Source organism: Canis lupus, chromosome 30 (genome assembly GCF_003254725.2).
Source record: "Canis lupus dingo isolate Sandy chromosome 30, ASM325472v2, whole genome shotgun sequence".
Taxonomy (NCBI): Eukaryota; Metazoa; Chordata; class Mammalia; order Carnivora; family Canidae; genus Canis; species Canis lupus.
Genome location: NC_064272.1, coordinates 27868168 through 27896045, shown reverse-complemented (window position 1 = coordinate 27896045; position 27878 = coordinate 27868168). Strand labels below are relative to the sequence as shown.

General features: G+C 43.8%; 1 protein-coding gene across 39 annotated transcripts in view; it reads right to left on the bottom strand.

Moving 5' to 3' along the window:
• Positions 1–13274: 13274 nt before the first annotated feature.
• TPM1 (tropomyosin 1) overlaps positions 13275–27878 on the bottom strand; it is a 28540-nt gene continuing 13936 nt past the window's right edge. For 4 of the 39 annotated variants that reach the window (XM_025472584.3, XM_035708589.2, XM_035708593.2 and 1 more), the window contains 8 exons: positions 27586–27719; positions 24966–25083; positions 23600–23670; positions 22761–22836; positions 22238–22300; positions 21892–21961; positions 20385–20463; positions 18780–18978 (listed from right to left, as the gene is read on the bottom strand). In XM_025472584.3, coding sequence (XP_025328369.1) covers positions 18975–18978; positions 20385–20463; positions 21892–21961; positions 22238–22300; positions 22761–22836; positions 23600–23670; positions 24966–25083; positions 27586–27719 — 615 coding nt within the window. In that variant the 3' untranslated portion in view covers positions 18780–18974. Of the gene's footprint in view, positions 14176–14597; positions 15416–18779; positions 18979–20380; positions 20464–21891; positions 21962–22237; positions 22301–22760; positions 22837–23267; positions 23344–23595; positions 23671–24965; positions 25084–27585; positions 27720–27878 lie in introns of those variants that run through there. The other 35 variants (XM_025472586.3, XM_035708590.2, XM_025472588.3 and 32 more) reach the window with 14 other exon arrangements.

Here is a 27878-nt window from a genome sequence, read left to right as displayed (position 1 = left end):
GAGAGCCTGGGGAAGTCACAACTTTCAGACCGGATCAAACTTCAGCAACTTTCCTAACTGGGAGGTGATGTCTACCTTGAAAATCCCTGGGCTGCCAACTCAACCCAAGTTCACTTGCCTTGAAGTTGACCAGCTGCAAAACTAGAAGTCTGGGGAGAGAGTGCGTGTGGTATGTGGGGGCCAAAATGATAATCCCATCTTTACAGATAAGCTTGAGGGTGGGGTGCGGGACAATGGGAGAAATACCAATTCTGGAATTCCTATCCTTGTTTTGTTTCCTGTCCTGTTATCACCACATCCCCCCTACCTTCTGGCCTCCCAACACACACACACACACACACACACACACACACACACACACACACACACAATCTCCTTACAGGATGGAAACCATTTAGCTGCAGACAGATGATTTCCCAGGCATACTGTTGGGAGGACCTGGAGTAAATCACTTCCTTCTCTACCCCTGGGAAAGGTCTCTCTCTTGCTTAAATCATAATTCAAACAGTCTGCCTCCAGTGAGCTGAGACTGAGATGACGTATGGAGTGCATCAGCACCGATGGCCCGAGCTCCAAGAATTAGGAGCAGAGAAAAGATAAGATAAAGTGAAGGTGCCTCTGCACCAATGCAGTGCCTGCTTCAGACAAACCTGACTGCCAAAACTTAGAGAATGTTTTCATTTCTCTAAATAGAAATAAGTAGGAATAATAAGAAATATTCTAAAATATGATTTTAGGGGCGCCTGGGTGGCTCAGTCGGTTAAGCATCTGCCTTCGGCTCAGGTCACGATCTCAGGGTCCTGGGATCAAGCCCCACATCAGGCTCCCTGCTCAGTGGGGAGTCTGCTCCTCCCTTTCCCTTTGCTCCTCCCCCCTGCTCGTTCTCACTCTCAAATAAATACAATCTTTAAAAAAATTGATTTTATTCAAAAGACTTCTATATACACAAAACTTTCTGGGAATCTATGTATCTCATAAAAAAGGTTACGTCCTCAGCAGATTATATCTGTAATTTTTAAAAAACTATTGGAACACGCTGATGGGATAATTATAAGAGCCTCTCCACAGAGTAGACAGCAAATTTTTCTGTAAAAAGCCAGATAGTAAGTATTTTAGACTGTAAGTCTCTGTTATGACTACTCAGCTCTATATATGTAGCACAAAAAGCAGCCTTAGACATCACATAAATTAATGGATGTGAGTGTTCCAATAAAACTCTATAAACACTGAAATGTGAATTTTGTATACTTTTCACGTATATGAACTATTATTCTTTTGAAATTTTTTCAACCATTAAAAAATTTAAAAACCATTCTTAGCTCTCAGGCTGTAACAAAAACAGGTGGTGGGTTCAATTTGGCCCACAGATGATAATTTGGTTGGTTTACAAAATTCCCAGGACATTGTGTATGCAGGTAAAGTTTTATTTTTGGTTAATATAATCCTTTCCCTATGGTTCTGGTTTATAATAAATAAATATTTATTTATTAAAGATTTTATTTATTTATTCATGAGAGACACAGAGATACAGAGACACAGGCAGAGGGAGAAGCAGGCTCCTCACAGGAAGCCCGATGCCGGACTTGATCCAAGGACCCCAGGATCAAGACCTGAGCCAAAGGCAGACCTCAGCCACTGAGACACCCAGGCATCCCTTATTTATTTATTTTAGAGAGAGAGAGAGAGAGAGTGAGCAAGCACACAAATGGGGGGAGGGGCAGAGGGAGAGAGAGAATCTCGGACTACCCACTGAGCACAGAGCCCAACATGGGACCCCATCTCACCACACTGAGATCCTGACCTGAGCCTAAACCAAGAGTTGGATGCTTAACCAACTAAGCCACCCAGGGATCCCTGATTCTGGTATTTTATTTTATTTCAAAGATTTCATTTATCTATTTTAGAGAAAGAGAGTGAGGAGGGTCAGAGCAAGAGGGAGATTCTCTGACTCCCCATTGAGTGCAGAGGCCGAGGCCAGGCTCAATCTCACGACTCTAAGATCGTGACCTGAGCTGAAACCAAGAGTTGGTGACTCAAATAACTGGACTACCCAGGCGCTCCTGGTTCTGGTATTTTAGAATAAGACAAGTGAGTAAGGAAAATGAAAGTCAAAGGAATAAATTATTAATATAGGAATTTCAAGAAGAATAAAGAAAAATATTTTGAAGAAGGTCTCTCATTTGACGCTTTGTAAAACAAGTACTGACTTGACCTTCAGACAGAATGGGTTTCACCTCTATCAAATTCAACAGACTTTTATTGACCTCAATTATATTCCAGGAACACACTAAGTGCAAAGACGTTGAAAAGACAGCTCCTGCCCTTTGACAGGGTGCACCTGCTAATCAAAGGTCCTTTCCATTTAGCAATAGTATCCGACCATTCATTCAACAATGCATTTGTTGAACACCTACTTCATGCTAGGTCCTGGATTAGGTGCCAGACCTTCCTTCCAAGATAAATTCCAAAGAAGTTTATGATAAGTGACTTTCTTCCATGCTTTCACTTAGTTCTTATCTTATTTTCTTGAGGGAAAACCAGAGACAAGAGGTCTAGCTGGCTGTCCCGGATGTAATATCAGAGCGAGAAAGCAGAGCATGCCTAGTACCTGCCTTAGCAGGCTGGGACTAGGGTGAGGTGAGTGAAGCCTCAAGGGCACAGAGGTCAAGGAGGCTTCACACACAAATACTGCATGACCTTGAGAGTGAGCACCTCCTTAAGTTTTGCACCCGATGCCTCACTTGCCTCATACTAGTCCTGGCTGGTGCCTCAGCTTCCCTGAAGTCTAGCTGTGGTTCTGGGAGGGCTGGAATGGGCTTTGATGGGTTTGGGTGACCTCATAGTCATGTGACCGGTTCCTAGGATGTCCTGACTTGCTGGTGAGGAATTCCTTCTTTCTCATGGTACGGTCTTGTACAACTCCAGGCTGGCCTCACCACCAGAGCCTAGGCTGGTATGAGGCCCCGGGCATGGTGTGGGCATCGTGTCTTCCTTTCCTACACTGACTTCCAAGGTGAGTGAGCTGTTTTCTGTTTCTTCTCACCACCCACATGACAGTGGTACATTCGAAGTCACACCTCAGAGCCCTGCTATTCCGGCTGTGGTCCACAGACCAGAAGCACTGGCATCACCTGGAGCTCATGGGAAATACAGACTCTGTCCCAGACCCCAGCCAGAAGCTGCATTTTGACGAGCCAGGTGATTCCTGTGCTCATTTAAATGTGGGAAGTGCTAATATACACCTTTCCCCCACTCTCCCACCACTGAATCCCCTTGGGCTTCACAGTCACAGGGGCCTGGGAAAGGGCCTTCCTGGGAAATGCGTAACTTGCTGAAACTCAAGGAGGCTCTGGGCTGGCCCTCGCCTTCCCAGATGGCCTGGCTCCCTGAGGAATCCTCAGCCCAGGGCTCCTTGGATACATCATGCAATCTCCAGTTCAAGGCTGATGCTAAAATAAAAGAAAAAAAAATACACACTGACCTCAGAAAATGGTGAGAGTGTCACCCTTTTGGAATGAGCCTCTCTCCAGGAAGCTCTTCCCCTTTAAAAGTTTGGGGTAATGAGGGTAGGAGTCTCAAGAAGCTACTTTGAGTGGTGACGTTTCCCTACAAGGTCCCCCGGACTAACCTGGGATGGTGGGGGTGGTGGGGGTGGTTCTCTTAGAGAAGGGACCTGTTCTATCGACCTTTTAGAATGGGCCAGGAGTGAAGAAGGGACATTAACGTCCCTACTATTTACTGACGGCCTGCCCTGTACCAGCCACCTACCATGTACCAGGGTGTCAGCAAATAGTATTCTTTTTTTTTTTTCCTTAAGATTTTATCTATTTATCCATGAGAGACACAGAGAGAGAGGCAGACACAGGCAGAGGGAGAGAAGCAGGCTCCATGCAGGGGGCCCGACGCGGGACTCAATCCCGGGTCTCCAGGATCAGGCCCTGGGCCGAAGGCAGGTGTTAAACCGCTGAGCCACCCGGGCTGCCCAGTATTCTTTATTTTTTAACACAACCATAAAGGATGGGCTTTCACAGAGGAGGGAAGTGAAATTCAGAGAAGCCGAGTAACTTGCCTCAAGTTCCCCAGTTACTTGCTGAGAAGAACCAGGGATAGAACCAGGTTTCATCAGTGTTGCAGACTCACAAAAACACATGAAATCTAACACATGAGATGGAACTGTGGTTGGCATTTATCCCATGTGGTGGTGGCAGTGATGACGGCTCTGGGTGTGGGCAGGTGTGAGTGTGCACTGGGGGAAGGTGGGATGGAGTCTTCAGGAGAGTCAAGGGCACAAGTGAGACACCTGCAGAGGAACCCAGCTCCTCTTGCTGGCGGGCCATGGCATCAATGAGGTATGTAGACAGCTGAAGACACCATTTACACATTTACAATTCAAAATAAAAGATGACTATAGAATAAGTGGAAATAGACCAAGGATATTGAGATTCTTCCAATGATGGACTTCATCAATGCTTTTTTGGGGGGAAATACAAAAAATTCTATCTTTTTTTTTTCTTCTGGGTGCTCTTCCTTCGCTGATGCACTCAGTACCCATCCTTGTAGGACCCATCTTAACACCAGTGCTGAGGCCAGGAGATGCTCACCCGGCTATTTGGAGGTGGTGGTGACACCCTCCACTTGGGAGGACCAGTGCATGCTTGTTAGGGAGGTGAGGAAGCTGAAAACCTAAGTGAGTCACTGCTCTAAAGATTTTTGGAGTGCTTGCTCACCCCATTCCTGGGCTCTGAGTCAAGAATGTAACTGAAGCCCCAGACAATAGGGTGTGAAAGGAAAGATGTTCCCTAGTGTCAGATACCCAGGCCAACCAGACCCAAAAGCACAGAGCAGGTGCTTGGCTTTCGTTCCTGATGCTGGCTGGGTCCCTGCACCCTGCCCCACACCCCACACCTCTCTAGACAAAAGCCACAGCTAAGAAGCTTGAGTTCCTGCCTCCTCCCAGATATCTAGGAACCACTCCGACAGAGAATAGCCTGCTTCCTCCTGCCAACCCCTTCTTTCAAGGCTAAAGATACAGAAGGCAGGAACTGCATCCCAATGGAGGACACCACGAAGCAGGTCCTTAGGTATGAAGGATTTTATCAGAGGAGGATGAGGGTATTTTATTGTCTGAAGAAAACTTTCAAGTGCCCTTGGTAACCTTCTAGTGTCTGAGAATAAGATCAACAACCAAGTGAGCTGCGTTGTTCATAGTGTTATTGAGAAGTCCCCAGGGAACCAAACCCCTCTCATGCTCTGGTGAAGATACCATGGAAGAGGTGATTCCTGGAGAGCTGGTGATGGTTGGTCCATCCTTTGGTTACTGAGGGGTCCCTACTGGAGAGGGGCTGTGCTCTTTACCAACACTGGATTTGAGTCCTCAAGGGCCATGAAGCCTTGTCCTCCTTGTGACTTCAGGGGGAAGAAACCACTGACCTATCTGGCCCTGAACCATCCTGATGGACATCAGAGGCTGCCTCACAGGTGAGTATGGAAGGGACAAGGGCGGCCTTTCCTTTGAAGCCTGAGAAAAGTGGCTATAAGGGCTGATGGCAAGGACACGAGACTCAGGCTCGTTTAAGTGATAACACAACACAAGAAGATGTCCATTGTGAAGTTTTTGTATCAGGAACTGTACTAACAACTTGACATCTTCTTTAGTCATGACCTTAACGAGGTGCTATTTAGTATTACCCCCACTTTGCAGACAGAAAAGTTAAGTAGCTTACTTGAAGTCACATGACCACAGGTGGCCTTCAAATTCTGCTCTAACTTCAAACCCTGGGATTCTAACCACTCTCTTGGGCTGCGTCCTCTGTAGTACAGCCGAAGTTACTTTTATTGCTGCTGCTACCCTCTGTCACTGTTCGTTTAAGTAAGGAATGGGCTTCCTAAAACCAAAGCCAGAATGGCCCTCGACGCTGCCTCTGGGCCCACACACCAATTACTCACTTTTATCAGTTCTGGGTCTAGACATGGGGTATAGGAAAGAGTGGGTAACTGCTGTGTGAACATTGCTCAAAGTTCAAGTTTCTGTGTTTTTGTTGGCAGGAGGAGAGCTGGGAGAGACAGAGATCACATGTGGAGCTAGATTTCTCAAAAGTCTCTATTTCAACCAGTTTGGGAAGTGTTTGTTTTGTTTCTTTTTTAAGAACCCAAAGCTTGGAACCCAAATGGGCTACCCAGTTCTGGCTAGAGCATGATATTTAGGGTTATGTTGGGACTTAAAAAGAAATAGCTTTTTTTTTTTTTTTTTAAAGTATATGTTTTCATGTCCTGTCAGTCAGGAAATATCCAAAATTACAATGAATCCTTATCAGTTCTAGTTACAAAAGAAAAAAAAATCAGAAATATTCCAAATGATCAAAAATAGAATAACAAATTGGGGATCCCTGGGTGGCTCAGTGGTTTAGCGCCTGCCTTCAGCCCAGGGCGTGATCTTGGGGTCGCAGGATCGAGTCCTGCGTCAGGCTCCTTGCATGGGGTCTGCTTCTCCCTCTGCCTGTGTCTCTCTGTCTCTGTCTCTGAGTGTGTGTCTCTAGTGAATAAATAAATAAAATCTTAAAAAAAAACAAATTACAGCACATAGACCAGATGCAATAGCATATAATAGTAATACCATGAAGGCTAGGTTAGTAACAGGAGGTAGATACCTGTGCAAAACTTTTTGTAATAAAAAATACGAAGTTTTGGGATCCCTGGGTGGCGCAGCGGTTTAGCGCCGGCCTTTGGCCCAGGGCGCGATCCTGGAGACCCGGGATCGAATCCCACGTTGGGCTCCCAGTGCATGGAGCCTGCTTCTCCCTCTGCCTATGTCTCTGCCTCTCTCTCTCACTGTGTGCCTATCATAAATAAATAAAAATTAAAAAAAAATACGAAGTTTTGAAAATTAAAGCCCTAACTATACATACAGGCACAACCTATGAAAAATAATTTTTTTTTAAAAGTGCTGGTGAGATAACGAATGACTATTCCTTTATGGATTTTCTCTATAGTTTTAATAGCATGTGACAAATGAAAAATTCCAAGTGTATATAATTATATGGCGGCTTGTAGGCTTGTACCGTACGTATACATTTTGGCCCTCCTTACCTTGCAACCTCGTATCCAAATATGGCAGAACTTTTCATTTGAACTTGCAAATTGCTGCATGAAATTTACATATTCCTTTAAATACATAATACACATCCATTGCCGTTATACAAATTGGGAGTAATTCCTTGGGTTAGAGTCTTTGTCACCCAAATTTAGCTATGCCATATTTATCCCTAGCACTTACCTTTTTTGAGTAGGAAACTAGAAGAGCAAAAGAAGAGATCCCACCTCCCAACAGTTCCTATCAATAACAGTAGTGAAATTCAACTTTCTCTCACACATCACCTTACTTTTCATCTTTCCATGAAAGTTGGAAAATGAATTACCTGGAGACACTCAGGTAATTCACCTATTAGGAAGGTTGAAGTCTGGCGACCCCAGCAGATCAGGTCACGGTCTTCTCTAAGGGCTATAAGAAACAGTGCTGGGGAATCTTCCCATGGAAGAAAGGTGTGTTCATGGCATCTGTCATCCATTTGTTTTTCCAGAAATCAAAATCTCCCTGCAAATTTCCCTATTGGCATAGAATGCTGAGTTTATAGTCTCTAAGAGTCTATCTAATAATTTATTTGTACTCTAGTCTTTCCTCTAAAGATTGAGATGCTCTTGGATAAAAGCAAAGGTATGTTAAGACCAAAACCAAGATTAATTTAAAACAAGTTAAACAGCATAAAACAAAGAGTAGGAAGGTGGTTAAGAAGGGAGAATTTTTCAGTTAAAGTCTGGTAGAAAAACTACAATGAAAAACAAACTTGGTGGCCTGAGCAAAGAGCAAAACCAAAGCATCTGTAAATAAGTGGAGGTCTTGTTTCTAAGGTTTGAGAGGTTAGGTTGAATCATGAACTGCCTGTGACGAGAGCACTTCTAAGAAAATGATGCAGCAGGCCCAGGAGGGCCCGGCCTCTTCCACTGTTTAGGTGGTTAACAATCTTCCAGGAAGGAGGAGGCATGATGCCCATTTTCAATGCACTCCTGTATCACTTATTCTCAATTTGCCATGTAATCACATCCCATTATTTTTTAGTGTGTGTGCACTGGTTCTTCTATAGACTCTGAGGGCAAGTCTATTTTAGAAGAAGTCTATTTTATGCCTTTTCTATACTGTTCTACAACCCCCCAACCTATAGTTCCTAAAATGATGTGCATGCTTCTTAGGTGGGATTTTTTAGTCCCATAGGCCAAATCATGCATAACCTTAATTTCCATATATCATATATTCTCTAGAAGACAATATGGGAGTCATTTCTGTGTTTAAGAGAAAGTGAGCAGAACAAGAGATTAGTGTAGTAAGAAAACTGCAGCTGGAAGAGGGGAGATCACAAGCCAGAAACAGGAACTTTCAAGTATAAGACTAATAACTGAAGAGATGTGAATGGTTTTGCCGGGATTTGAGTCTAGAAACACTTCACTGAGGCACGTTTTCTTTAGATTTATTATATTCCTATTCCTAGACAAGTTATTGTGACTTGTTCCTTTTTTTTTTAAAGATTTATTTATGATAGACACAGAGAGAGAGAGAGAGAGAGAGAGAGAGAGAGAGAGAGAGGCAGAGACACAGGCAGAGGGAGAAGCAGGCTCCATGCACCGAGAGCCCGACGTGGGTCTCCAGGATCGCGCCCTGGGCCAAAGGCAGGCGCCAAACCGCTGAGCCACCCAGGGATCCCCTGACTTGTTCCTTTTTAATTTCTTGTGAAGGTGGTAAGATGGACAACCCTGGAGAATTCCAGAAAGGAGTACTTTGTGAGAACATAGGAAGAAGACGAATCATGGGAATGGCAGTCCTCGAAGTGAAAAAAACAGTAATTCATCATTTCCCATTTGGGTTCGATAGCAGTCCTTTAAGAGAAAAAATGAAAAACCCTATTGCCTGGGTGCTGGCTCATATTTCTAATATATTCTCTGCGATTTTAGCACCTGTACTAAATAAACCCTTTTGGGACAGTGACAGGGCTTGCTTCAGGTAATGCTGTCATTGACCACTGCATGATTCAAGTAGTTATTTGGCAAATTGTTTTTTTATTTTATTTATCTATCTATCTATTTATTTATTTATTTATCTATTTATTTATTTATTTATTAATTATTTATTTTTAAGATTTTATTTATTTATTCATGAGAGATACAGAGAGAAAGAGAGAGGCAGAGACACAGGCATAGGGAGAAGCAGGCTCCATGCAGGGAGCCTGATGTGGGACTTGATCCCGGGTCTCCAGGATCATGCCCTGAGCCAAAGGCAGGCACTAAACCGCTGAGCCACCCAGGGATCCCCTGGCAAATTGTTTTAATGTGAAAAATGGTTTTCATAGAGGAAGTGGGCTTGGGATAGAGTGGAGGGTGGGGGCGCTGATGCAAAATGTGGTCAGCTCATCAAAACCTAGCTCACTGGAAGGCCACAGAACTATACCATCTACCTGCATGTATCTGAGTGTTTACTATCCAATTTATGAGTCTAAGGAACAAGAATTCCAATTCCTGAGCATCTAGCATTCCAAAGTTGAAAACAGATCTGGACTTTCCATCGTGAAGTGTGCTTCCCTCTTACCTTCCGACCATCATGTAGCATCCACCCAGAGGAGTGTTGGCCCAATAAGGCCCAGGAGGGCTCTTGGGGACAGAACAATCAATCCTAGGTCACACACACACACAAAGGGCTTGTTTTGTCTTCACTAGCTTTCTTCTGGAGGAGTGGATTCCACAGTGGTCCTGCCCAGTGGCTGCTCAAGAATGAACCAGGGCTGCCTACCTTCATTCACATCTGGTCCAGGGGCTCTGGGCAGTATTCCTACTGTCTGCTTCACTCTGTAGCATGTCCAAATGCAGTTCGAGAGCCCAGCAAGAGAAACTCATTTTCAAAGGCCAGTGTTGTGCTTAAAAATGAAATTTGAATCTATTGCTTTGAAACATTCTTTACTTTTTGCTTGGGTGGGTAAGGACTCCAGAATTGTTACTTGAGCATTTGTGTCTGGGCCATTTGTTCAATCCACAAAAGTATTCTGAATGCCTTTTGTGTGGTACCAGGGCCATGCAACCAATGGGGGCGAGGAAGGGGTCCTGGAGATTTTCACTTTAAAAGGAACCAAGTTACTTCTTTGTTTCCCTAAGGACCCCCAAGGAAGGGGGTAAAAGGCTCAGGCTGAGGAGCAGAAACAGGACTGGAGGTGGGGGGAGCATCACCACACCACCTCGTTTAGTTCCCAGGCTTGTGAGAAGTGCAGAACACGTGAAGAGGCAAAACTTCTCCCTCAAGGCTGAAGACACTGCTGCTTGAAATGGTAAAATTAACAGAGGTGAGTGGTGGAGCAGGCTTCAGAGCTTGCCCATCTGGTTTCTAGGCCCTGCAGGAGTGTTCAACTCTACTAGCTGAAAGACCTTGAGCAAGCCATCGAACCTCTCCGGGCCTTGATTATAAACCTCCTTCCAGCTCGGCTGTGAATCAGCATTTTGGTTAGGGCATCAGCCTTGGCAGGCCTGGTAAGGCCTTGACTTGACTCTTTGTTCTCCATGGCCTTGGAAACAGATGGAAATAAAACTCTCACAGGCAGCAGAAACTGGTCTTAGCCTCTAGGTTGATGCCCATTTGTCAAAAATTTGGCAAAAGTTGCATTCATATTAGTGAACCCTCAACTTAGCTTCATTCGCTGTTTGACACATAAAATTTATGACAGCCGTTGGAGGAATGTAGCTCTGAAAATTCTCAATGTCAAAAAGTATATATAATGGAAGGAACACTTCTTCCATTCCCTGACATTTCTAATTTTTTTCCCCAAAACCCTGTCTCCAATTCTGGAAATGATGGCTCCCTGAGCACCTCAGTGCTTTTTGTTTTGGTTGGAGAATTCGGATTTTTTTCCCCCTGTATGTACATTTGACTGCAGATTTTAAAACAAAATCACATCTACAAATAGTGTCGACAAGTAGAAAAAATGGTTAACATACACTCAAATATTTGTTCAAGACATTTTTTCCTTCCTGGAGAAAAAAAAATTAGGCCAAAAGTATTAAACTCTGGATACATACCAGCATACACAAAAATTAATTTTCTTTCTGCTAATGACCTCACCAGGGGCAGTAAGTAGAGGATTTGTTCTCAATGCCAGTCTCAAAAAGTTCAGAATGTATCCAGGAAGTGCTTTTCTTTTTTTCCCCCAGAGAGATTATGGAACTCTTATCATAAATTGAAACATTTTGGGGGAAATGCTTATTTCTCACTTGTACCCTTCCTCTCTGGAGGGCCCGAATGTTTTACTCTAAACATGGCAGCTTCTTAAAGCTGCTCATTCTGAAATCTGGGCCTGCTAATGGAATTTGGGGTATGAATCTTGAACTATTTCTCTGTACTTCATGATTTTCTAAATGGTGACCGTATCAGCTTCCAGCCTCGGTGCTTCCACTTGGAAGAGCCCTTATCTTTCTCCTGACCTCACAGCTGTGGCATGTTCAGAGATTATCACATTGGAGCAGCCCCAAGGCGTGTGCCATGAGGAGACAGGGTGTTCCTTCCTATCAAAAAGATCAGGTAATAACTCTTCAAACTGGCATGATACTTCATGAATTCATTATTTCTACCAGATCCCTGGAGCCCAGGAAGTCAGGTGGTAAGCCAGTCACTGGCAGTCATGTCAGCTGCAAAGCTGATTCCACCTACATCTTCCCGGTGTCCTCCCCCAATTGTATTTGTGGCATCATGTTTTTAACTATCTCCAGCAGTGGCTTTTCTTCTGATGCAAAACATCTGAAACAGGTGGGAGAACCCGAACAGGGCTGCGGCGTCACACAGGCCTGAATCTGAAGGTCGACCCCACTCCCTGTGAGCCACGGGACTGTGAGTAGTTTCACGGATTCCCTGAGCCTCGGCTTCTGTGTAAATAAAACAGCGAATGATGGAGAACTGAAATAATACCTTGTTTAAGGCACTTATAGGTTCTGGCATAGGATACCTGAGAAGAGTATTAACAGCCATCATCATCTGGGGGGAAGTTAGTGTTGTTCCACTTTTAGAAGTCAGGAATTCAATCCCCTGCGGTGCTCTCTGGAGCACATGTGGCGTGAGCAGGACAGCAGCAGTTAATGGTTAGCAAGCATGTCCTGGGTGCAGCACTATGTACTTTGGGATGTGGGCGATACGTTCCAGTCCCATGGTACTGCCTTAGGTGCTAGGTGCTAATCTCATCCTCATTTCATAACTGAAGAATCTCAGATTTAGACTTGACTGGCTAGGCAGCTAGTAAAGGTGAAGCCAGAGCTGGCTCCCCACGTGAAAGAGTGCTGGCTTGGGAAAGGCCTCTGTCACTGTAGTGAGGCAGAGACCAGTCCTGGCCTAGCTGAGGACCAGCAGTGAGCCTAGGGGCAGTGAAGACGGGGGAAGACCCAGGACATTTCTTCACCTTGAGCAAGGGGACAGCTTTTTAGAAGTGGGAACCAGAAGCCTGGCCTCCAGGCTTCTTCTTTACCTTCCATGCCCTTCCTCTCTGTGGAGAGAAAATACTTGATCAAAGGGCTTGGAAGAACAGCTACAGATATATTTAATACTTTTCAATGAAAATACTATGTCATCTGTCACAGAGGAGTTTTCATTTCCATTCTATCATGTTTGCTTTTCAAGAGAATGTCCTTTTCCGCCATGCAGCTCAAGTTTGGCCAACTCATGTTTGTAATCTACTTTCATTTGCTTCAAGTCTTCAGGAGTGACCTGTGTTATTTTCCATTTCTAAGTCTGAGAGAATGAAGATGTATTGGAATTTCGAACTCAGCAAGAGCGAGAAAGCAGGAAATCACGAAGAGCCTTTCGAGCAACACTTTTCAGTAGTCACACAGCTAGAAGAGGAGAGCACACTTGGTGCCTTCACCCACAATGTGCTGATGTGTATGTGTCACTGCTGAAGCCTTAGCTAACTTGGGGGAAAATCCCCAAAGCAGCACAACCACTGCAAAAGCCTGTATGAATGTGCAGATATACACTTGGAACATGGAGAAAGGTCTTTGGAAAAGAGTCTTTCCCGCTGGGTTATAACATTAACAGACCAAAGGGATGCTGCCTTAAGAGAGTGGGGAGGATGATGCACAAAACCCACTTGCCCCCTGATCTTTGGGACACTGTTTTAAGAAACCATTCACAAGGGAAGGTAGGTCGACCACACCATCCAAAGTTCACAAAGTAAAAACATACAAATGACAGGACCACCAAATTTAGAAAATGTCCTACAATGTGCATTTTATTCCATACCATTATACAATGTTTACATATAGTTATAACTCTTATGAAAATGTTTCTTCTTTACCAATTGTACATAGTGCCTAAATCTTTCACTTTAACATAAGAGAAATGGAGAGTGGAAATCCACATCGAATGCTATCCTATAAGTTGTAATGAGCCGCAAATGTGCCAATGAGGAGGCTAGAAGTCTTACAGGAGCAGCGTGCCTTACAAACCCTTGGCTTTAGTGAATTCGGGCATACAGGACCCACAGTCTCATCTTGTAGTAAAACTCAAGACAAAATAAATTAGTGTTGGACAGAATTCTAAATTGAACAATATTGAACGAAAGACCACAGTGGGACTTTTTGTTTAAAGTAGCACCAAACCACACCTGATTGCATTTTCAACATTAATCTGCCTGTTGAATACATCGTTGGCACTTTGAGTGGAAATCTTTCTGCTTTAGTGAGGATTGCTAGACTGGCGGAGTACGCGGTGTTGCAAAACTCTCTATGAAGTGTGGCAACGTCAACCTGGGAAATGGCACATTTAAGTCATTACGGCCCTGCCACGGGCTTGCCTTTGTGTGTGTGTGTGTGTGTGTGTGTGTGTGTGTGTGTTTTCCCCATCCCCTGATCTAGCTGGTATCTCGTGGATGTTTTCTGTGACAGTGTAAAAGTAAATAAAAATGCGTTTAAGGGGGGGGGTTCATGGTAAGCATGGTGTTACAAAACAAAACAAAATAAAACAAAACAAAAAAAACCAACAAAACAACATGAAAGAATGTGGTCGCAGCTAAGGAGGTTTTCACATGTTGTTTAACTCCAGTAAAGTCTGATCCAGCATCTGATGCATACTAAGGTTTTCTTCTTTGGCATGAGCCACTTTCTCTGTGGTGGGATTAGAAAATTAAGTCATAAATAGCTGCACTCTGGACACAGTGGCGGTTTGCACATTTAGGCAGGCAAACATCAGTCACAAACAAGGATGAGATGATTAGGACAAGGCATGCTGGTAAGATATTACTCATTTCCAGACAAGGACCTACAAAGGGGGAAGACGTCTTTGACCTGAAGGAGCTACAGGCACAGCAGGGTCTCACAGGGCGGTCAGGTAAACTTTCACCAAACGTTCACTCAGAAAAAAAGCACAGGTGGCGCTTGGCGAAGGTCTGCTGGCCCTATGCTGTAGGGACAGGGAGGGGTGCCAGCAGCACTGAAGTTAATACAGCAGATGTTTCTGAGTTACAGGCAGTTAAAGGTCTGGGAGCTGTGTTGTAACACAATCTCACAGAAGACAAAGAGGACGTAAGTAGGTTTTCTGGCAACTTTTAAAATGATTTATTTCTGTTGCTCGTTAAAAAAATGAATTATCAACATATTTCATGCACACTTCAGTAGGACATTTTCTTGCTATTCTTATAGTTCTATTTATTATTAGCATGACATTCTCACCAGATTCCAACAACACCATTAGACGGAATAAAAGCATACCTTTCAGACAATCAGGGACTTCTGACATGAGCTCCTGTTTTCAAAAGCTATTTTGCCCAAGCATAGGTACATTTAATCAAACACTATACCAGATATTAAGAAGTCAGGAATACGAATATGTAATAGCTATGTGGGTGTATATATATATATATTATATATATGATGCAATATATAATATATATATGTATATAGTCACTCCTCTGCTTTGGCTTTCTAACTTAAAGCAGGACTCAGTTCTCTGTAGGAAATACAAAACAATTTTTGGTCCTCATTATGTATCAGTTCAAACAAGAGGACCTGCAGTTGCTGAATTGTTCTAAGTATTTAACCCATATACATATATGTAATTTTACCATAAAAGCAGTTTGGGGGTTTAAAGAGAACCTAATTATTCCAGATATAGAGGAAAATGCAGGTGAAGCCAACTTTTTAGCTAATTCCTTCCATGTACAATTCTGCAGAAAGCAAGTGTTGTCAGCCCTACTGGTTGAAGGTACGGCAGTCATAAGATTTCCTGCCCATGGGCTCCATTCCTAGAATTCAGCCCAAGCTCTTTCCTAAGTTTAATCCTCATTCAGGGCCAGCTTTAGTTGGTTAGTTAGGCGGCGGTTTTGCTCAAGTTGCTGGTAGAGTTGATCTGTACAGGTCAGCAAGCAGGTTAGCAGAAGAGAGGCAGAAGGAAGAGAGGTTAGCCAGACTTGGTAAAGGAGTTAACAGCACACAGAGATACCTCAGGTCACCTGCCGAGCAGCTCACCCTTCCCCGGTGGTCATCTGTCCCATGCCCAGGAAGGGTGGGTGGGAAAGGCCTGGCAGACTTAGGAGCCACCAGGATTTCTCTCTTGGTGGCCGGGGAGGGAAAGGGAGCGACAGGGGTGAGGAAGAGAGAGGAGGAGGGGGATGTTCCTTTTATACCTTACTAAAACCGCTGCATGAATAGAACCACATGCAGTTTCTGGCAACAGCCTGAGGAACCGAGGCAGAGCATCACAGTGGAGATATTACGTTGAAACTTCAACCTGCCCATTTTGCCCACCTCTTCCCAGAACCCCTTTCACTTGCACTCCTGTGGCTAGAGCTTTCCTTTCAGGCAGTACCAAGAGGGACCCCCAGTGGCTGCTTCATGCAGTTTTGCAGAACTAAGCTCCCTGTGCCTCTGCTTATCACCACCATACAGGGTGCTACCTTGCTCAAAGAGTAACACAACAGGTACTCATTTCCGAAGGAAACTGACTTAAAATTCATTTGCTTACTAGTTGAAAAGAATGGCATTCATGGTGGTGTGAGATGGAGGTGTACCGAGTGAACAAAATCTCAAACTTCCACAGGGAGACTAGTGCAACATGAATTTTACACATTGGCATATAATCTGCTCACATGGCAGGGCGGTCAACCAGAGGGGTCATCAGGCTGTATCTGATGGTCCAAGGGATGCTCCCCAAATGATAAGAACCTGGCACTTACCATAAATAGCTGGAGGATATAAAATTGGTTCAAATGACAGTGACAACCTGGACCTAGAAATTCTACGTACTGATTTTGAAAGGCTGACAATCCCATCCCTGGAGAGAATGCACTATCAGCCTCCAGACTGGCGTGTGTTGGGAAACTGATCAATTCTTATTTTGGCTTTCTCTCCTATGTGGTAGGTGATGGGGAAGATGCCATGTACGTTATGCTTTATAGCTCAGAGTATCTGCTACTTATCCTCTTTGCTCAACCACATCCTCTAGATATTCAAAACCCTAGCCAAAAGTCACCTTCTCCAGGTAGCTCCAAATGTATACCCATCTATAGGTTCAGACACACTTCACTTCTCTACCTTCCAGCAAGATGGCCAGCTCATCAAGGGCAAAGAGCATTTCTGGCTCATCTCTTCACATCTCCACTGCCTTCTACAGTGTCCTGTGTAAGGCACATGCTCCGGGGTTGCAAATTTAAACCCTACCGATATAGTCACACTACTACATGTGGGGCAATCGTCATAGGCAGGATGTCTCAGTTTGCTGAGCTAGTTGTCTGGCCAAACTGGGATGAAATAACTTTAGAGAAACCCTAAAGAACCTAGTCAATGTGAACTCAGCTTAAATGACAGTTGTCCCTACCACATCTCCCTTTGGACATGCTCCACTCAGCTACCATGGAGCTGGTTTGCCTGGTGGCCTGAGGGCAGGGACCAGAAACAGTCATACATTTAGCAGTATTTTCTCCTCCTTTCCTACCTCCCAGATATCTGAAACCTCTAGCGCCCAGATGAGCAATGCTCTCTGTTTGGTCCTACCAGGTTCTTGCAGTAGCAGCAGCTATGGTCTGGCCCTCTAAACTAGAAACCTGGATCCCAACAATTTCTTGACAGAATCAAGTTGCTATTTATCCACTTGTGAACCCTTACCTTCTTGGGCTATTCTAGATTTGCCTTTCCAAACCATCAGTTTTCCACTTCCCCTTGTAGAATGTATTAGAAAAAGTGTGAAAGTCTCTGGTTTAAAAAAAAAAAAAGAAAAAAAGATGTGCCTCTAGAATTAACTGCACATCTGCTCAGCAGAACTTTTAAACTCATCATTTTGTCTCTAGTAGGAAGCAGGGTCAAAGAAGGGCTCACTTCAATCAGTAGGAGCTAAAAAAAAAAGGGGGGGGGGTTAGGAATCATAGTCAAAAGCAGACCCAACAAGCCTTAGGGGAAAAAAAAAATCCATGAAATTTTAGAAGTCTTTACACTCTCGAGAGAGATGTTGATTCTAAATTTTAGAAAGTCTACTATATCACTATTGAAATAATTTGTGGTCCTCTTAAAAAAGTATTTTTTCTCTGATCTGAAGTCTTTATAGTGTGATTGACATTATTTTCAGTTTGTCTAAGTTGAGTATAGTGGTACATATCAACCCTCTCAGTCTAACAAAAACAGATGAAAATCACCCACATTTAAAACACAGGAGAAATACAGCCAGATTGTTGAGGATGCAGAAATGCTGGGAATTAAGAAACAAAAGTTCATACCATTTTAAAGTTCTAATTTTGCAATGTGTTTCTCTTTTAAAATCACTTAGCTCTTGTTTTTGGAGTGAACTAGTGAAGCCTACATAAAATAGAACTGTATTCTGAACAACTACTACTAACTACACTTTTAGAGAGAAAAAAAAGAATTAACTCTAATGACTATACTTCAAAAATGTCTACAAATGAAGGAAAAAACCCCAGTTATTATCACAAAGAATATATATTCTTTGTGATATCTATCTATACACATAGATCTATATCTGTATCATCTATATCTACCTATCTATCTATCTCCTCCTAAAAAATATGTGACGTCCTTAAGGGCACAAAAATGAATCTGGACCTAAACATTATCATATTTAGAAAACTTATGATGTCTTTCTTGATCCAAATGAAGGTGGCTGAGTAATGAATATACTTTTAAAATGCTTTGTTCTTTGTGCCGTGAAAGGATGATTGACAGTAACCTCAACTACCGCTGTTGAATACAAGTTCTTTTTCACGATTCCAATTATGTGAATTCCAGGCAGTGTGGGGTGCTAGTTAGCCACGTCCCTACAAGTAGGGCCACCTCAACATCAACACAGAGGGCTCTCCGTGTCCCATGCCAAACTTCTGGCAGAGGAAGACACTGCTCAAGGCACATCTTCTCACTCAAGCAAGCAAATGTGCAGAGGTTCTCAATGAGGACTACATACCAGTACCACCACCACCTCAAAAATACAATACAAAACAAACCCCCCTACGCAGATACCCAGGCCTCACTCTAACCTTTGCAAACCAAAACTCTATGAGAGAACCACGCATGAATATTTTTTGAAAGTTCCGTAAGGAACTACTACTGGTTTAGAAATGTTTAACATTAATGTTGAGAATGGAAGAAAAAAAAAAAAAAAAGGTAGTGGCTAAAAACTAATCCTCATGTGTGTGAAATAGATTTATCATTTTATTCAGCGTTGAAACTAAAATGTCAGGAAGTAAGAAGTAAAAAGAATGGCAAACAGAGAGAGCTTATGCAGTGTTTATTTGACACTGAAATGAGGAGCTTCTGTACAATGGAAAGCGGTGTGCCTGGCTCTTAGGCAGGGTGCTAAAAGAGCGAGCCAGGGCAGCTGGGGAACATACAGCCACCTGCAGAGCTCAGAGAGGTGGGACAGCCAGCTTGATGAAGGGGTCTCAGGAGGAGTGAAGCAAAGAAACTTATCTGCATGAGGAGAAAAGGTGGGAGAGAAAGAAAACAAAGTGGCACAATGGAATAAAGGAAAACCAAACTAACAGATGAGAGCAGCCCTTGAAACACAGGCCAGAAAGCACACATGCAAAACCCTCTGCCAGCTGCACCTGCAGGAGCATGTCCGTCCTCACCCACCAGCGTCTGGACCCAGGGCTAGCGCAAGTCCCTCTAGGGGAGGGGCCGTGGCCAAGACGACCCAAGAACAGAGTTCAAAAATAGATTTTAAGCTAACCCACCTTTTAGGATATTCAATCCATACCTGATGCTATAAGTTTTCCCCATAGAATCACCACATTTTAGCACTGGAAAACTCCTTAGAGACAGACATTCTGATTTACTCCCACATTGACAAATGAGGGAGGAGAGGATGCAATTCTACTTTCCATGGTGACAGTCACTGTCTCTAATGGTGATGTGGAGATTCTATAACCGGGAAGGCAGCAGGCACATGCCACACTCTTCAGGCTACCAATTTCTTGCATGGGTGGGTGGGGAAATTCCTAGCTTATACAGAATTCAGTGCCTTATTATTAGAATGAAGAGAACCCTCTGTGGAACACTGGAGGTTAGAATTCAAAGAGGCAGAAGTGTAATGCTAAGGTTTGGTTAGCCATATGCGGATTAGTTGTGTCTGCTCAAAGTTCTCATGAGAATGAGGGATCTGCTCCAATGCTCACTGTCTCACACAGTTAAAGGTGGGCCATTAACTCCCAAACTCATACTGTGTCATCAGTGTTTTATTTCCCAATACTTTGACACCAATTAGGGTGTTCAATGTGAGTATTTCTTTTACCTAAACACAGAAAATTAAAGGCTCTGGTATCCAGGAGATGAACCATTTCTTTCCAGAATTCTTAAAAGCAAGAGATGATCCCTCACAGCATCATTCCTTAGGCTGTACTGGATCAATTTCCTCTCAGATCATCAGTAACTGGACACTTTAGGGTTCCTTAATTTCTTTTACAAAAATTATACTGTATTTAATTGAGTCTCAGGAAGCCAATTTTTGATACTTCTGGGGAAGTTCCCGCACAATTCCATAGCCTTCTGAGTTTACTTGAACCTGGTTTAAGTTCGTAAGAGGGTAGTGCTCCAATCGTTCATATTTCAGTTCACTGCTTGGTGGGAACAACCTAGCTCAGAGATTGTGAAATAAACAGATTCTGAAAGGAAAATGATTTCTATAGCTAGACTTAATCTGCTTGGCTTTTATATTAGTAGACTGTGAACAAACAATAACTATCCTAAGGTTATGCAAAGAATAAACAGAAAAGCGTAAAGATGGAGCTTCTGGAGGTAGAGAAGGGAGCAGCGGTGAGTTTATCATATTAGCGTGAGGGCACGGATGTGAGCAGGCAGGGTGGATGAACATTTACATGGAAGTCATATCGTTGAGAGCGTGGTCCAGCTCCTCGCTGATGGCTTTGTACTTCAGTTTCTGAGCGTACAGCTCGTCTATGACCAGGAAGTGGAAGGCAGAGATGCAAGGGCATGGAGAGTGATCAAGAGATGGAGGGTGGGGGTGGGTGGCGCGGACGCCATCCCGACACAGCAGCAAGGAAAGGGCAGTGCATGAAGGAAGTGGTATCGCAGCAGGTGGCCAATGCAGGAGGCGTGCGTTTTGTTTTTAAATGAATTGAAACAAAAACAAAAAGAACAAAAGCCATTAGAAAATAAAACAAGAAGACCCAATATGAAAATCATCACAAATGTGGTTGGTATGTCAGTAAACCATGGTAAGTCCTAAATGAGACCACAGAAGGCTGTCTCCTGGGTAGGTGATAGAACACTTTTCCTGTCTATAGCTGTATTTTAATGGTGCTGGCGCGGTCAGCTACCTGCGACTATAAACAGTGGGAAAAATATCCAAGGACAGGGTTTTGGAAGGACAACTTGTGACTCTTGTCTGTCATTCTTATCTGGCTCCACCTTCAAACCACTGACTTCCTGACCAAAATGGACTTCTGGGTTATGGGTTTCTGGGCACCCTGGAAGCTGCCTTGTGAAGTCTTCTAAGCCACCCTGCTCCTGGCCCAGGAGGCTTGAGAAGCAAGGAGAGCTACAGGTTTATGGTGGTGCTGTGCCAAATCTGCAATTTAGTCTTTGTAATGATGAAGATTTCATACTTCTGCACTTAGGCAGATTGTTCTGCAACCATCTGTCACCCACTCTTCCTCTCTAGCTTGGTTATTGTCTGCACCAACCTTTGGGGCCTCTGCCAGCCCCTTCTGCCTTTCTTGAATTTAAGTATTTCCCTTTCTTTCTTTCTCATTGCTGACCCTTCTCACGACTCAGAGTTCCACATTTAGCATTTCTGTGAGATTAAGGTGGGTGTTCCTAAAACAAAACCTACGTACCTTAGGGGAGAAAGGCTTAAGTATAATCTCAAAAAAAAAAATAGTCCTATTATCCCCACACCCCTTTCAAAATGTGGAGCATCTCGAGGACATTGAGGACATAAACCCCACCCTTATGTTGGATTCTTACTTAGAAGATGAGTTGTGTCTAAAAACAAATCCATGCCACTCTGACAATTAGGAGGTATTAATAGCAGAAAATAAGCTAGTTGCTATCACCCTACAACCACCTCACCCACAATGACAAATAAACCTGCCATACTTCTCCAGAGTGTGACATAAAGCTGGATGGCATCTGCCATTAGAGACAAACGGGCCTCTTCTGGTGGCTTGAGTCATCTGGTGAGCATAGGACTCAGGTCCAAGAGTTTTAAGAGTCACAGAATGAAAACCCCAAAGGACAGATAGGAAGAATATGCAAGAGCAAAAAAGTGTATCAAGGAGGATGCACTTGGATTGGAAAACTGCTTTGCAAGGTCAGTATGCAACTATAGGACTAAATTAAAAACAAACCTTAAGATCTTACCTTCTAAGTCATCAATGCTTTTCTCCAATTTAGTTACTGACCTCTCCGCAAACTCAGCCCGAGTCTCGGCCTGCAATGATTCCATTTATTTCAGTCAAAATTGGGAAGCTTTATGTCGCTAGTAGCTACAAATATAGGGAACCCTAGAGCATGAAAATGAAGCACAGCACCCGTAAAATGGATCTAGAACGACCTGTCAGTCGCTAGCATAGCACATTAACGCCAGGACTGCCTTTGAACATTCCTGACTTGGATTACCATACTTCTTGGATTACCATACTTCAGCTCCGTAAGAATGGGGCTCAGTTAAAATCCAGTTGGCTTCATTCTAAAACACTCATATTACCTCCTTCAGCTTGTCAGAAAGAACCTTGATCTCTTCCTCATATTTGTCTTCCTTCTGCGAGTACTGTAATTAGAAAGAGCATTCCAGATGTCAGGCTATAGAGCTCACTCTACTCAGGTCTTCTAATACAAAGAAAGTGCCAGCCCAGCCAACAGATGTTGAGGATCTCTTAGGAGGTAATGGAGCCTCTGGTATCAAATGGCATGCTACAATACATTCTCTGTTTTCTTGCCTATTGTTTTACATGGGTTAAGAACAAGATAACTTAGCCATGTGGTGTTTAAACCAAGCAAATTAAATTGTTACAGACGATTCACATATTCAACATAAAATATTTTCCCTATTAAAAAAAAATGTTATCCAATAACCATCAGGACATCACCTCAAAATGATGCCATTTGCTAAATAAAACGCCTAAGGGACTGTTGCTTTCATCGGCGGGGCCTCAGATGAGAAAAAGTACGTGTTTTTTGAGCAGCTCTTATGAGAGACTCCTTTCCCCCACACCATGCTCCTGGCCTACCTTCTCAGCCTGAGCCTCCAGTGACTTCAAGTTGTTCGTCACAGTTTTCAATTCTTCTTCAAGCTCGGCACATTTGCTAATGTTTTCGATCAGAGGCAGAAAGGATGGGAGACAAGCCCAAGGAAGGAGGAGAGAAAAAGGAGAGGGATGGGAAAAAGTGAGAACTGAGTCCTAGAGAACAAAGGGCTGCCTTAAAGTAGCCAAATCGTCAGGTAGTAAAATGCTCAATTTTGCCAAGGACACTGTCCCCCCAACCCTGCAACAGCGGAAAGGCAGGGTGACAAAATCCAACAATTCTGAAGTGTGATAATTTGGCTACTTTTTCGGCTGCACCAAAGAGCATTTATGAAGGAAAAACAAAGGAGTATAAAGGACCCAAAGAAAGCACTTAAAGCAAGATAGAAGACAGCAGAGGGTGTCGTTATACCAAACGAACCAGTAGACACTGGAAGCTGAAAGACGTCTGCATTGCAGTTAAACCTAAAACCACACATGAGCCATCAGTACCTTATCCTCTGCAGCCATTAATGCTTTCAAGGTCTGATCCATTATTCTTAATTGTTCTTCCAGCTGTCGAACTTGGCTGTTAGTGGACACAGGAAATGCACAAGGCCATTCTCAAAATCAGTGTGCAGGTAAGGCATGCAGTGGTACACGCATTCATACAGACACCCCACACAAGCCCTCCGTGTTCCGTACTCGCAGCTCATCCACGGCAGATGAGCACAGAAGGAGCCCGGAGCTGAAACAGGTAAATGTGCAGCTGCCAGAAGGTCATGCTGTTTAGTCACTGCTCTGTAGCATCCCACACACAGCAGACCGGCACCAGGCCTACTTACCTTTCTGAGAGCTCAGCCCGTTCTTCTGCGCGTTCCAGGTCGCTCTCAATGATGACCAGCTTACGGGCCACCTGTAGAACAGACACACATACACACATCATGAGGGTGGCAAGCTTTGAGTAAGGGGGCAAAGCATGGGCATGGAGGTGGGGAACGGATCTACCAGCCCCTAGAACTTCTTATAGACAAAGAAGATGACTCTCTTTCCCATGGACTGGAAAGAAGTAACTCTCTACTGGGAGGGCCAATGGAGAGTAGACCAGAGGCTTCGGCTCACAAAGATCCAGAATGGTTGGTTTTGAGTAGGCAGTCTCATTTTAAGTCTAACCCAGGTGAAGTTCCTATAATTACATAGCCAGCCTAAGTGTGGAAGGAGGGAGAGATACAAAATTTACAATCTCAAAAATAGCAGCACGATGAGACATGATCCATTTGATGCTGTAAAGGTAGGGGCTGCCAAAACACACTGAAAATAATCCTGAGAACTCTACCAATTTAGAGCCCTGTACCTCAACCTTCTCTTTGTGGAGGAGGTTAAAAATGACAACAGAATAGCAACAGAAGCTAACATAAGATGAGCTGGTAAGATGACTAATCAAGCTCTCGATTCAGTGGAGGAAAGAACCTGAGAGAAGAAGGGATCCTCTGAAGCGTTTCAAGTAGTGGGCATAGGGTAACCGGAGTGGTAATAATGGTGGTCATAAAATAATTTTAAAAAGTAGAAAAAAAGGGGTGTCAATACCATTTCAAGATAGCCATGATACATTAAATGAAAACTAAAACAAATCATTAGCTTTGTTATCACAGGAGGTTGTTCTCATGGGGACAGGACCAGAAGTTGATTTACCTGTGAACTTCTCTTGACAATGGGATTCTATCAACTGGAAAAGAGAGGACAGACTGAAAAAAGCCTTTTGAATCTACATGGACTTTAGCGCAATGGACTGTGTCTCCATGCTGCCTGAAGTGGATGGTGCTAGGTGAGTCACACCAGGAAGAGCTGCCTGCGTGGTGACAATATGAGAGGCTCTTTCCACAAGTGACAAGAGGCCCAACTGCCTTTTCTCCAGGCCAAACATCTTTTGTCCTGGTCGGGATGCTGCAAAGGTGGGGGGCAGGGATCCTGGGGGAAACTTTGGTCTTTCTCAATGCTATGGATTGGCTTTATGATAAAGCCTGGGATCCCCTAGCAGGATCAAATCAGAACTATTTTCTGGAGACAAGGGAACTCTGTTTCTCAAAACCACCCATTTCCACCAATACAGCAGTGTTTCACAAAAGAACCCAAGGCTCATAAGCATGGTTCCCCAGCCCCCACCAAGGCCACTGCTGGCAAGTCATGAGGCTTTGGGTCCCAAGATCTGACCTCTTCATACTTGCGGTCGGCATCTTCAGCAATGTGCTTGGCCTCTTTCAGTTGGATCTCCTGAATTTCCATTTTCTCCTCATCCTTTTGGGCTCGGCTTTCAATGACTTTCATGCCTCTGAAAAGTAGACAAGCAGGAAGATCCAAGGTTTAGAGGAGATCTCCATAGGCCCACACTGCACTGGTCTGTGAGGCTTGGTGTAACGGGTAGACCAAAATAGAGCACAGAGCTGCTCTTATTTTCCAAACCATGAAGTAAGAGTTTCCAGAGCTTAAGACAGAAAAAGACATACACATCTCTGTTTTTTGTGAATGAAACCTCACACTTTCTTTTTTTATTTTTTTTTATTTTTATTTATTTATTTATTTTTTTAAATTTATGATAGTCACAGAGAGAGAGAGAGAGAGAGAGAGAGGCAGAGACACAGGCAGAGGGAGAAGCAGGCTCCATGCACCGGGAGCCCGATGTGGGATTCGACCCCGGGTCTCCAGGATCACGCCCTGGGCCAAAGGCAGGCGCTAAACCGCTCACCACCCGAAACCTCACACTTTCAATACTGGTGAAAACTGTCCAGGGATCTAATGTTAAATGAAAGGTGCAACGTCAGGATCCCGTTTGAAACTGGGAGGCACGGAAACAGGAAAAGCCAACATGTTTTACTTGCTATATAAATCATGGGATTTCTTCTTTTTCCTGGTGAGAAGCTTCAGCTTGAAAGTTTTAACAAAAACAAATTTTGTCTTCATGTACTTCTTATTAAGAAGGTAGCTGTTCTTACCCCATTAGCTACAAATGTGACTGAACCATAGGAAACTGCTGATACTTGACTGCATCAGATCTGTAAAAATGGCAATTTCCTATGGGTCAACCGATACTTTAGATAAGAAACTATGAATTCTGCCTTTAATAGAATTCTTTCACCATAGAGGTGTTGAGACACACGGATACCGTTGTCTATGCTGAACATGTATGTTTGGTGTTAAGTTTTGGAAAACGTGAATTGTTCCGTGATATGTTCAGTTTATGGCATATGTTTTTTTTTGTTTTTGTTTTTTTTTTTTTTTAGAAGATTTTATTTATTCATGGGGGGAGGGGGCAGAGACACACGGGGAGGGGGCAGAGACACACGCAGAGGGAGAAGCAGGCTCCATGCAGGGAGCCTGTCATGGGACTTGATCCCGGGTCTCCAGGATCAGGCCCTGGGCTGAAGGCGGCGCTAAACCGCTGAGCCACCTGGGCTGCCCAAGGCATAAGTCATGTTAAAACGGGATTCATTTAATAAAATCTGAGCAGGCAGTTCAGATAAATAAACCAGTAGTTTTGGATGAAGTACTATGGTATATATTAGGAAACCAAGATTCACGTCTTGGCTTAGCCATAAATTCGTTGTGAGACTTTGGATGGGTCGCATTAACCGATGAGTCCTCATTTTCTCATTTGTAAAACGAAGGGATGGGGTAAGTCATCTCTAAATTCCTTTTTCCTACAAACTCTAACATTGCCAGACTGTCTTTTAGGCTCACTAACAAGTATATTTCAGGAAGGATCAGCCACAAAACCACTGGTATGTGTGCACTGTAAGAGATGATGAGTCATCTTAAGGAATTCCAACACTCTCCATTAGAGAAGAAACAATAAGCAACAGTGAATAATGAACTGGAAACTTCAACTTAAAAGCTTCTTTAATCTTCAAGTCTGAAATTACTCTCTATCCCTGGTGGCAGGGAGCAGAAACTCACTTCTATCTAAGAGGGAGAAATGGAAAGAATGGCTGATGGCATTCACCTGCCCAGGTCATAGCACGGATACACTCTCCCCGGGTTCTGAACCACCACACCACTCTCTCATCCTTCTAGCAGAACTCTCTAGTCTCAATGAGTCATGCTTGGAATGCTTCTATGTAATAGGAATATATGAACTTGAATGGTTGAGCATAAGAAAGAGTATCTTCTAGGATACGTGGAGTTGTGCGTCTATATGGCCATGGTTTTCCTTTACTACCACAAAGCTGAATCTTGGAGTAGTAAGTCAGGAAGAGCCAGGTTACAGGGAGCGGGCTCAGAATACACAGGTATCTTCTGTATTTACATGTGCACGAGTGTCTTATCAGCAGTACTAAGTCCAAAACAATTTACTGTCACAGATCATATTACTGTTTTATCTGTGCTTCCTCTTCCACTTATTTTTAGGGTTATTTAACAATTGAGAGTCCCTGGTTCATTTATCAAGGCCCAGTCTCCGCTGTGTATTTTAAAATAAAGTTTATCTTTTAAAAAATGCCTAATTGCTCTGTGGTCAGCAGGAGCTGAATGAACCAAGAGGCATCCCTAGAATGTCTGGTTTAAATGTCCATCTCCTTTGCTGGACAGGGAGCTGCATGAGGGCAGGAATAGGATCTTTTTCTTCTTTGTAACCTCGGGGTTTAAAAATAGCACTTGGCACACAGGTATCCCACTAATGTTAAACAAACAAACCCAGTAAAGTTATATTTGGGATTGAACGAGGAAATGATCCCCCCAAGGGACTGTAAAACTCCTAAGCCCCAGATCAGAGAAGCCTCCCTGTCGCACCCAGAAGGGAGGCCTGTGCAGAAAGATGGGCTGGGAGAGGCACCCTCACCTCTCGCTCTCGTCCGCTGCCTTCTCAGCCTCCTCCAGCTTCTGCAAAGCTGTTGCCAGTCGCTCCTGGGCACGATCCAACTCTTCCTCAACCAGCTGGATGCGTCTGTTCAGAGAAGCTACATCGGCTTCAGCCTAGGCAGAGAGAATGAAAGGCATTTCAGGCTGGGAGAGAAAAGTGAGGGGAGTGCCTTCAGGAAGTGGTGGAGCCTGAAACACAGATTTCAGACAGGAAGCCTGGCCCTGTGGGGACCTACCTCCAAGGGCACCACCTGCCCTGGTCAACTCTGGAGT